We start from the raw sequence: 10,305 nt of genomic DNA, 5'->3' as shown, positions 1-10,305 counted from the left end.
GGCTCGTATAACTGCCGGCGTTGCTGTTGGAGGTGCTATTGGTGGCGCCGTGGGTAAGTTCTCTCATCATAAACCCTAAAACATCTTCTTGTTCTAGTTTTTATCAATACCTGCGCGTCTTGTTAATGGGCGTGGTTCTTTAATGCTCCCTAAGTTGTTGTTATTTAAATTTCCAAAGTCCACCGATTTATCTTCTCATACAAACACACAAAATCCATAAATCAATTGTCCTATAAATTTACGACTTCCATTGTATTACGCCTTGATTTGGGAAAGAGGGGTCGAGGGACTGTTTCTTGATTGTGAGTGCAAAAGTTGATGTTTGAATGCCAATTTTTTCACTATTCTTTGGAATGCTTTGGTGAAAGAAATCATGTACCATTAGATGTAGACTGGTTTTAGGAGTACTGTAAAGGGCGTGATTTTAATGAAAAGACTGGTTCTAGCACATCAAGACTTGAAATTTCAGGAGATGTGCAGATGGGGTTCATTTATAAGAAGGTATTAAATGGAAGTCACGGAATAGCTTGCAAAACGGGGACGCCCTTGATGATATTGCCGGGTGCGTAATAGTGGTGGATTTCGTGATTCTTAATTGAGAGGCTTCCGTGTTCTTCAACTTAGAAGTTTAACTAAAATAGCGTTGGTAACCTTTGTTGGTAACTAAAATAGCAGGGTCTCTAGAAGTGTTTGTTTGATGGAATTGGAAAAATTATAGTTGGACTAGAGTTGGTTAAAGAGAATGGTGACCGAAGTCTGTTAATTGTACTGTACGGGGAAAGATTTATAAAGAAGCAACAAGTCCATACTGAATTTAAGAAGATTGCAGAGAGAAATAAAACAGCTAGATTGTAGCTTAAGGGGCTGTTTGTTTTGCGTCAAATATTTTCCTGCAAAAACATTTTCTCATGAAATGAAATATTTTACTTTGTCTAGATGTGACATGGAAAATAAGCTAGAAAATATTTTTCAGCAACACTGGAAATTGTTCAGATGATTATTGATACAGGAAAATCAATTATATTTATTACCAAAGATAATTTATCACAAATTAAACATATAAATTTTTTTGTTTGATGGATACATAAAGGATTTTTACTTCTATTTAGATTGTAATTAACTATTTGTGTATGAAATTTTAGAACATTAGGTTGCCAGCTTAGCCAATGACAATCATGTGTTTAAAAATACATCGACATAGGTTTTATAACCAATATATGTCCCTTGAAAATAGAACGTTAAAATGCAATTTTATCATAATAGGAGATTTCATAGCCAAACACATGTCAATAAAAATAGATATATGAACAAAAGTTTACCATGACAAGTACATGTCCAAAACCAGAAGAATAATGTAGTACATGTGAAAGTCATATTTCCATCTTAAACAAACATGCTCTAAGTTTCATAGTGATAGGTAAGTTTGTAGCCAACAACTCAATGTAAACATTAAATAGAAAAACTGTAGGGTTATTGACCTACCTGCTTAGGTAACAACGTGGTCTAGAAACATGAACAAGGTTGTGGAAAACATAATATTCAAAATTCTAGCTTAACTTCTTTGATGCAAGTTAAAAGCGTGTGCTTGTACAGTTTACACAATGGAACTTTAACTATCTTGGGGTGTGCTTTTGCACATCATATCTAGCCATGACCATTGATTTTCTCATTGATATGCAAAAAAGAAACATTGTCTAGTGGACAATCTTAATAAGATAGTTTCAATTCATACAAAACCAGTAAGATAGTTTCAATTCATACAAATCCAGTCTTATATATTCAATCTTTGGTTCACTGTTAAAACTATAGTTTGTTTTGCTTCAACTATCCATCTAATATGGTAATATATATGATTTCTGTGCAGGTGCTGTTTATGGAACATATGAGGCAGTAAGGTATAAGGTACATCATCTGACCTGATACCAAAATTCACACTTTAGAGTGTGGAGACATTATTAAATGCCTGCTCTTGACCATTCATTGTTCTTTACTGAAATAGAATATGTACCCTGTTGTCTTCCTTTTCTTTTGATTTATAGTCCAAGTGAATGAGGTATTTTATGTTACTTAATGTTTTGCATATTGTGGATTCTAACTTGTAATTTCCATGCTTAAGTATACGTGTAAAGTTATAAAGAGATGGAACAATGAGCATCAACTTGGAACTTAAATTTTATGATCATGGCTTCCCTTAAGTTCATGCTTGTATGTTCCTTTTCACTATGTGCATCCCCTCTATCCCCTGCCATGGATATGAATTAAAACAGAAGGTCAGAAACAGCCAGAAGATAATGGTGTGCATTGGTTTTTGTCACCCTCATTTTTCTGTTTGGGCTGAGTCTGTGAGTTGAATCACCCCTGAGATGCTTAGAAAGATCTGTTTCCTTGTGCCCCCACTGGTTGGATTCTGGGTGTCTCTGTTTGCTTTCTGGAGTAGACTGTGTGAAACTCACAACTCTCAAAGGCCGTTGGTTGTTACTAGCTGTGTCATATGGTCCTGGATGCCTTCAAAAAGATTACCCATTGCCCATTTAGTGAACATCTGCCTCTTCTGCTATTTTTTTTTATTAAAATACTATCCAAATTTTGAAAAATTTTTTTGTTTATTTATGCAGATTATCTTGTTTTAGATATGTTATGTTAAAGGAGTTTAAACTGAAGTCAATGCATTTTTCTTGGTATTCCATTGTAAGTGTTCATCAGTTAATTAATTAGTTTGGAAAAATTCAGGTACCTGGACTTTTGAAGATCAGATACATTGGACAAACCACACTTGGTAGTGCTGCCATCTTTGGTCTTTTCCTGGGTGCTGGGAGCTTGATACATTGTGGGAAATCATATTGATTTGTTCTATTCAGAGCATCAAGAAATCAACTTTGTTCTGCTCACAAGGATCTGTGCTTCACCTTCACTTGCCTTTGAGCTGATGGATAGAAGTTGTGGTAGCAATTAGTTGTTTCTTTCAACATAAAATTTCCTATGATGTTATGGCTTTCAGAAACAGCTTGGCAGCAATTAGCCTTGTGAAATTTCTTGGTTATTGTCACTTTCACAGTTGTCTGGCTCCTTGATGGTTGCCTCCCTTTTTTTTTTGTCCTCTCTCATAGTAGTAGTCTGTTCTTTAGGCGTAAACTTTATCCATGCCATTTCCATTGCCAATCCATAATTTGATATACATGGCCAAAAGCTGTATTAGCACTCGTCTTTGTAGTTTCGAAGAGAGCAAATGAAGATATAGCAGTAAAGATGTGGGAGATGATCTCACCATGGGCTTGACCATGGGTTTTCATGGTCTGACATCGCCCTGGCACCTTCCGGTGAAGAAATGAAAGTTCGATTCTTTTAGAGCCATTATTTAGAGCGATGGGACTCGTGAAAAGAAGAAAACTATCTTGATCATCAAATTTATCCTGGGCTTATCTTCAATAGGCAATTATAGTTGAACATACGAATGTTTGATATCATAAAAGACGTTTTCTGGGCATCATCAAGACAGATAGAAAATGCATCGATCAATCTGCAAACTACATTTTTAGTGCTTCGGATTTGGTAATAGCTTTGGTTCGGAATCAGATGATTTGACCTGTGGTCTACTTTTCTTGTCTTCGTCTTTTCCTTCTCCAGCCAGCATTATACATTGTTCACACAAACAGCCATAAAATTTCACACAGAAATCGCTTTTTTAACTGTCCTTTACCTCTTCTGTTAAAATCAGCGAAGAATTTAGAAAGAAAAGATAATTTAGAATTTAACTACTTTAGAGACCTAATTGAGATGAAAAATATTTTAAGGACTTATTTGATTCTTAGCTATAGTATTGGGAACTAATTTGGAGGTTTCGCCGTGCTCTGAAGGCTTCCCGATCAAAACTTAAGAGGAGAGGAGGCTGGTTTCCTAACGTCAAGTCGTCTTCTTATTCTCCCTCGAAGCCGCCAAACTGCGGTCTCCTTCAACACCATCACTGCTTTAGTTTCTCTCTGTAACTTTCAAATTCAAACATCACAACAGAGGGAAACCTTCTAGAAACCCCTCTCCACCGCCAACAGGTAAACCCCATAAACATCTCCTGCCCAAAATTTGATTTCTCTGTTGTTTAATGTTACTGTACTAGAGAGCTAGTTATGGCATCAAAGCTGCTTAAACTCACTGCCTATGAGGCCAAAAACGAGCTTGAACTCTCTCTAAAGCAAGCCTTTGAGGAGCTTGAACCAAAACTAAGACCCCCATTTCCATTAACAATACCAAGCCCTCAAGAATATTCCAGACTCAATCTTGCTATTCTTTATGGGGTTTTAACCGAACCCCATTTGGCTAAAACGCATATAAGGCATCTTCATGCTATTGTCACTGATGGGTATGCTTTGTTTGTTAGTTTGATTGTGAAAATTGTTAATGATTTGTATGGCAAGTTAGTTGATTCGGTGAAGGATCAATTGGTTTGGGTTGTTAAAGAAATGGTTGATGTTTTAGGAGTGGGATTTGATGGTTTCTTACTGTGTTTGTTGAGGCAGATTGTTGGTGGGGATTTTAGTGATGGGAATTTGTGGTTGTGCTTTGAGTTGGTCTCCCTTTTTTCAAGCAAATGGGATTGTTTAGTAGAAGATGCGCCATTTGTTTTAACTAGTGCTTTGTATGTGTATCTACGGGTATTAGCTGATCATTGTAAGGTATCGACTTATGCTAAGATGGAATCGTTGAAAAGATTGGAGATTGAGTTTTGTGTCAAGATGTTGAGGGAGCAATTTAATTTGTGCATGAAGATTGGGAGGGACCTTATTAGATTGCTTCGTGATCTGGTTCATGTCCCTGAGTTTCGAGCTATATGGAATGATTTGGTGTTGAACCCAAGTGAATTTAGGACAGAAGGATTTTCAGATATTTCACAGTTGTACTGCTCTAGGACTTCTAGTCGGTATTTTTTGCTTCGAATTACTCCAGAGATGGAAACCCAATTGAGGTTTCTACTCATGCATGTGAAGTTTGGGAATCAGAAGCGATACCAAGTGTGGTTTGCCAAGAAGTTCCTTTTTGGACAAGAGAGAGAGACACTTGTAGTTGACATTATTCGCTTCATATGTTGTGCACACCACCCTTCAAATGAAATTATTCAGTCAGACATTATACCAAGATGGGCTGTTATAGGTTGGCTTCTAAAATCTTGTAGAGAAAAACATGTTGAAGCTAATATGAAGCTGGCCTTATTTTATGACTGGCTTTTTTTTGACGAAAAAATTGACAACATAATGAACATTGAGCCTGCAATGCTATTAATGGTATGCTCAATACCAAAATATATAGATATAACTCACTCTCTTCTTGAATTTTTATTGTTTATTGCTGAAAACTATGAAGAGGACCGTAATTATGTCATTATAAGGGGTTTGTCATCAGCTATGAGGATGCTTGTTCAAAAAGGAGTGGTTCGGTCACTGGATATTCTGACTTCATGTGATGCTCTTTCTCCTTTCCTAAGAGAGGGACTTACGAAGTTAATATTGCGTTTGAATATTGAAAGTAATGAGTTGCAACCAGCCCATCTTCCTCCTCATTCTGTGTCATGTTCGAGTTTGCAAAATGTTTCTCATCTTGCAATAACAACACCAGCTCCGGAACAACAATCTGCAAAGATTGTGGAAGTAAGGCTTAGCAAAGAACCTGCTGGTTCTTCTATTCCCATTTCAGGTGACCTGTTTACTACTTCTTGCCCAACAAATGTTACCATTGAAAGTCAATTTGATGCTATTGAGAGCTTAGCACAGAATCTGGCAGAAGCTATGAAGAAGTCAAATAGAATGGGGCTTCAGATTTTGGAGGAAATACTTCTCTCATTTCTGAATCTTGATGGCCAAGCATCAACATGTGGTTCAACTTTCCCTGAAACTTTATCTTCAAGAATTGCAGATCAATTTGAATCCGTTGGCAATCGATTATTTGCTCCTTTTGATGTCAGCATTAGTGTTCCTTCTGACAGTGGAATTCATTCACCCACAATCTTAATTGCACGCTCCTTCATACTTTCTCAGCATGAACGGTTGCAAGAAATGCTTCTATTCTGGTCAAGGAATGGTTTTCATGTAGGAGCTCACTTACTATCTTATGCAACAAGGTTAGCTTATGAGGCATGTATATCAGATTCTTCAGGAAATGCAATCATCAACAATAACTTTTCTAAGATAAGTGACTCAGGGATGTCATTATTACTCTTCCATGTTGATGGGTATTTTTCTATTCTGAATGGAAGGAAACAAGATTTTCTCGAAGGCAGTGTTTCTACATCTAAGATGGATAAGGAATTAGTTAATATGTTGGTAAAAAATGCTTTTGCTGCATACAAATGTTTCCTTGAACGTTCAAGAACCATCCTGCATAAAGAAGATGATTTAGCTCTGTCAAAGCTATTCATTCTAGACATAACCTCTTGTTTTCTTTGTGAAAGAAAAAAGACAAAGTTCTTCTACAGCATCTTCTGTCATCTTGCCGACTTATGTGTTGGCAACATTGATATAATCAGGTTCCTTGTGAGTCAGTTGGATCATGCTGATCTTCTTGAAATGCAGTTCGAAATTGGTCTGAAGAGATTCTTTGTATTTGGGGAGAGTGCTGAAGATATTTTTCACTTAATGAAGAACTCTCTCAGTTGGGATCCTTCAGAGCAGCACAAGCTTTGGGGCTTGGTCAGATCAGAGCTTGCTGTTTCTAAGGTTCAGCTGGAGAAGATCATTTTGAAATTTTTCTGCTCTAATGAGCTGGATGCAAATACAAGTGCCATTGCTGTGGGAGGCCTTCTTACATTGTGCATTTGCCGTGCTCCCACACCTGAGCTTGTTGGGGCAATCATGTTGCTGCCTGATGATGTATTCCAGGACTTTGCTGCTACAGTTTTGGCATCATGGGTTGTCTCTAATGCCTCAAAGCTATTTGACAGCTTGACTAAATTTTCAGAGAAATTTGACAATGAGAATGGAAATGTTGCCGGTACAGTTGGGATTGTGATAAACCATTCTGCAATTCTCTGGTTGTTGAATTATTTTAAATCACAGGGGATGAATGGCTCCAATATTTTAAGCACCTTTTCTGCAAGTATTTCTTGTGAAAAACCAGCATAGACATTGTGACTGAATTGGGTTATTAGTGATGTTTCTGCATTCTAATGGTAAGCTGCTGAGCCTCTGAATTATTTGATATGGTGAAACTTGTAGTTTAAATTTAGTTATGTTTCTGCAATAAGAAGTCGAATTGCCATATCGGAGTTTTTTCCTGCATGATATCATGCGTGCAAATACTATTATTTTTTAATTTCATTATGGGTGTGTTAATTCAGTAGGTCGAACCATACTGACTGAATTTGTAAACTAGATCATAGTTTAGCATATTTAACAATATTGTTTTCAACTGTCATTTTTTCTTGTCAAGATCTTTCTGCAATAATATTCAACTGCAAACAACTGGAAGCTGTCAAGTTTATATGTAGCACAAGGACATGGGTTTATGAAACTTTTTGCATGGATTAGACTATCTTGCTGTTACGCTGCTCTTGAAGACATCAGAATAAGTGTAGAGTATATTGAATAGCTGATTAGTGTGTTGAAGTTCCTGGCAGGACAATCATAATAAATATGCTGATGTGCAGCTCATTATAGAGTGCTTACACTGAGCTCTTTGACATTTGGTGCATTCAAGTTTTCTTCTGCTGTTTTAGTTAGAAGTACAACAAACCACAAAAAGACAACTAAATTCAGTTAAACAATTCCTATCAGAAAATAATTTTGTCCACTGTGATTAACTTTCTGTTGTTTGACTAAAATTCTTGAATTCCGACTTTATATGGATAAAAACAGTGATCTTGCATAGTTAATGAATTGTACAATCGAGTTGAGTAGTTTAGTATGTGATATAGTCTAATGAAGTCCCTTTTTCTTCATGGCGCTCAAATCATCACCGAGATCAATAGCTATGGGGTGTCTTATTATCCTTGCATCATTATGATCCATTCTCTCCAATTATGCACTGTTTGACCTTATTAATTAGCTAGAAAGAAAGTTGAATTTTCATTTCCCTTGTAAATTTTTTAAAGTTATAATTTCTGCTTCCCAGATGGCTGAGATAGCATATGTTGATGCAGTTTAGCCTGGTTTCATTCATGCATCTGAGAACCCTCAGTTTTCAGATGCAATGGATGCGAAGGGAATTGTATTACTTGCCCCCCAGCTCATGAATAGCAACACTCTGGGATAAGATGGGCTCATCCTTCCTGGCTCAAGCAGCAGATGTTCCTACGTGAGTCTCATTGTATTATCTCTCTGATGTGCTATAATTTTATTTTGTTTTGTTTTCAGCTTCCTTCCATGTCAAGGATATTTAAATTCCATCTTTCAGGTGACATATATAGGAAAGCATGTGTACATACTACATATAAAAGAGGAAACAATTGCTAGTTGTAACTTGTTGAGTACCCTGCAATCGTCAAGGCATCTTGGTTGGTGGTGGTAATGGCCTAATAAAGGTGTGCTTCATTCATGACTATACTGCAATATCTGATTTATGATTCAGTAATAGAATATCTTATGCTAAATCTCCTTGTAAACTCTTAATATATCTCTGGTATTGTTCAAAATCGAGGCTTATCATATCACCTATCAGGCCTCTAGAAATGTTACTCTCATACCTTATTTATATCACTAGTTGAACTAGTCCATGCTTTCTTTTGAAATTTCTAGGCTCATAATTATGAAGTCCGGTCATTGTTCAAGCAAAATTCTACTGCCTTTCATTTTGAATAAAATTCTGCTGTTACTGTTACTGGTGAGGTGTGCATCTATTTTTTATTTGATTGTGTGGATCATATCTTGATTTGCTTTTTTGAATTTATCAGAGTCAAGATATACAAGTCCACATACACTGATCAATATGGAATGTAGCTCCTTAGCTGTGATTGTAATGTTCCTCCTGCATGAAAAGGTGAGTTGGTTTCTTGGAGCCAAGCTTAAATTTGATGTTCTAACAATTTTCTATTTGGTTTTCGTATTGTTGTCATCACTGTCATAGATTTCAAGGTACCAAGGCGTAGCATCATCCCCAAGCGTTTCCTTGTAAGATCTGGCGGTCTGACAATGTTCAATTCTTAAATTTGTTAAACAGATGATCGAGGAGCATGCCATTATTGTTATAACACTGGGGACTGCCAAAAAGCTAGAGCAGGCCGAGCAAAGGTCTCAAAATGTGAGTCATGAGGAGCAGCTACTGTAGAGTATTTTCTATAAGATAGACACTGGCAAGTATTACGTTTTTTTATTGACCTTCAGTTACAGGTGTGTGAACCCTTTAAGACGCAAGTTCAGGTGGGTGTCATACTTCATTAGCTGTTGTTTCATTTGGCCTTCTGCATTAATTTCTGGTTTGAAATGTTTTAATCTAGAAACATATTTGAAAAGGACGTGTCAGCATGGTTCTAACGAACTTGTCTTCGTAGTGTAATGCATGGATAAACATAAAGGTAGTAGTTTCTTGCACCATTTTGCTCCTGTTCTTTTGAGTGAATTGACCTAATTGTTTTGTCTTCCAATTGTTGGTCTATTTTTCTGAAGATTTTTAAACAAATCCTGATGAAGGTGGAGCACCTTGTAACTGAGGATTGCTGAAATAAATTTGCCAGCAGTGTAGTTTGTCAGGGCACATTCCGCTGTTAGATTTTTTCCCTTCAGCTGGTTGCTTGATGGTTTGCGGAAAAGATGGATCCTCACCTCTGGGAGAAAGCGCATGGTCCTAATAATGAGTATCAAAGCGCATGGCAGATATGGATTTTTAGATGCCTGACCCATTAGGATTCCAGATACCGACTCATAGCTATGAACACACACAGGGTAGAGATCACCACCTCCTCCTCCTCCAGTTCTCTCGCTCGCCATTCAAATCGGTGTAATCACATTCATGAGAACACAAATAGACAAAATCAAATCACCCTCGATAAGAACTTTGTTGACGTTTGTGCCACTGGTATTTCTTTTTCCAAGCAAAAACAAATTGTTGCGTTGATTGGAGAGGACATGATTTTGCGTGGTTTGTTAGTTTTGTCTCAGACATGGAACGCATAGCCTTTTCTTCCCTTGATTGTTGTAGCTGAAATGTCAGCGAGGGAGAGAACGAATCCTAAATTCTTTGATTGTGTAGTTATAATTTCTTCAAATTTCAAGAATATAAATAAATTTGGAGAAGATGAGTTTTTTATTAATCAAGTAGCGCATGCATTATCCGTTGAAGTTAATAACTAGGCATGTAACCTGCAATCCATTTCAGGCTGGATAAAAA

General features: G+C 36.9%; 1 protein-coding gene across 2 annotated transcripts; it reads left to right on the top strand.

The window, feature by feature from the left end:
* EMB2739 (embryo defective 2739) lies at window positions 1-10,228 on the top strand. 2 transcript variants are annotated; one of them, XM_011026646.1, is made up of 9 exons: window positions 1-53; window positions 1,865-1,902; window positions 3,810-7,153; window positions 8,095-8,277; window positions 8,377-8,503; window positions 8,873-8,958; window positions 9,139-9,338; window positions 9,416-9,493; window positions 9,585-10,228. In XM_011026646.1, the coding sequence occupies exon 3, from the start codon at window positions 4,122-4,124 to the stop codon at window positions 7,104-7,106; it is 2,985 nt and encodes a 994-aa protein (XP_011024948.1). In that variant the 5' UTR covers window positions 1-53; window positions 1,865-1,902; window positions 3,810-4,121; the 3' UTR covers window positions 7,107-7,153; window positions 8,095-8,277; window positions 8,377-8,503; window positions 8,873-8,958; window positions 9,139-9,338; window positions 9,416-9,493; window positions 9,585-10,228. The 2 variants fall into 2 exon arrangements, with proteins under 2 accessions (XP_011024948.1, XP_011024947.1); XM_011026645.1 differs by lacking the exon at window positions 8,873-8,958 and having other exon boundaries at window positions 9,139-9,493.
* Window positions 10,229-10,305: the final 77 nt, after the last annotated feature.

This window comes from Populus euphratica, unplaced genomic scaffold, assembly GCF_000495115.2.
Source record: "Populus euphratica unplaced genomic scaffold, PopEup_1.0 scaffold44.1, whole genome shotgun sequence".
Taxonomy (NCBI): domain Eukaryota; kingdom Viridiplantae; phylum Streptophyta; class Magnoliopsida; order Malpighiales; family Salicaceae; genus Populus; species Populus euphratica.
Note: the sequence above shows the minus strand (reverse complement) of the source record. Positions and strands in the feature narration are given on the sequence as shown.

Excerpts from the sequence above, each read along its gene's own strand:
- EMB2739 (XM_011026645.1), top strand. The coding sequence starts at position 4,122 with ATGGCATCAAAGCTGCTTAAACTCACTGCCTATGAGGCCAAAAACGAG.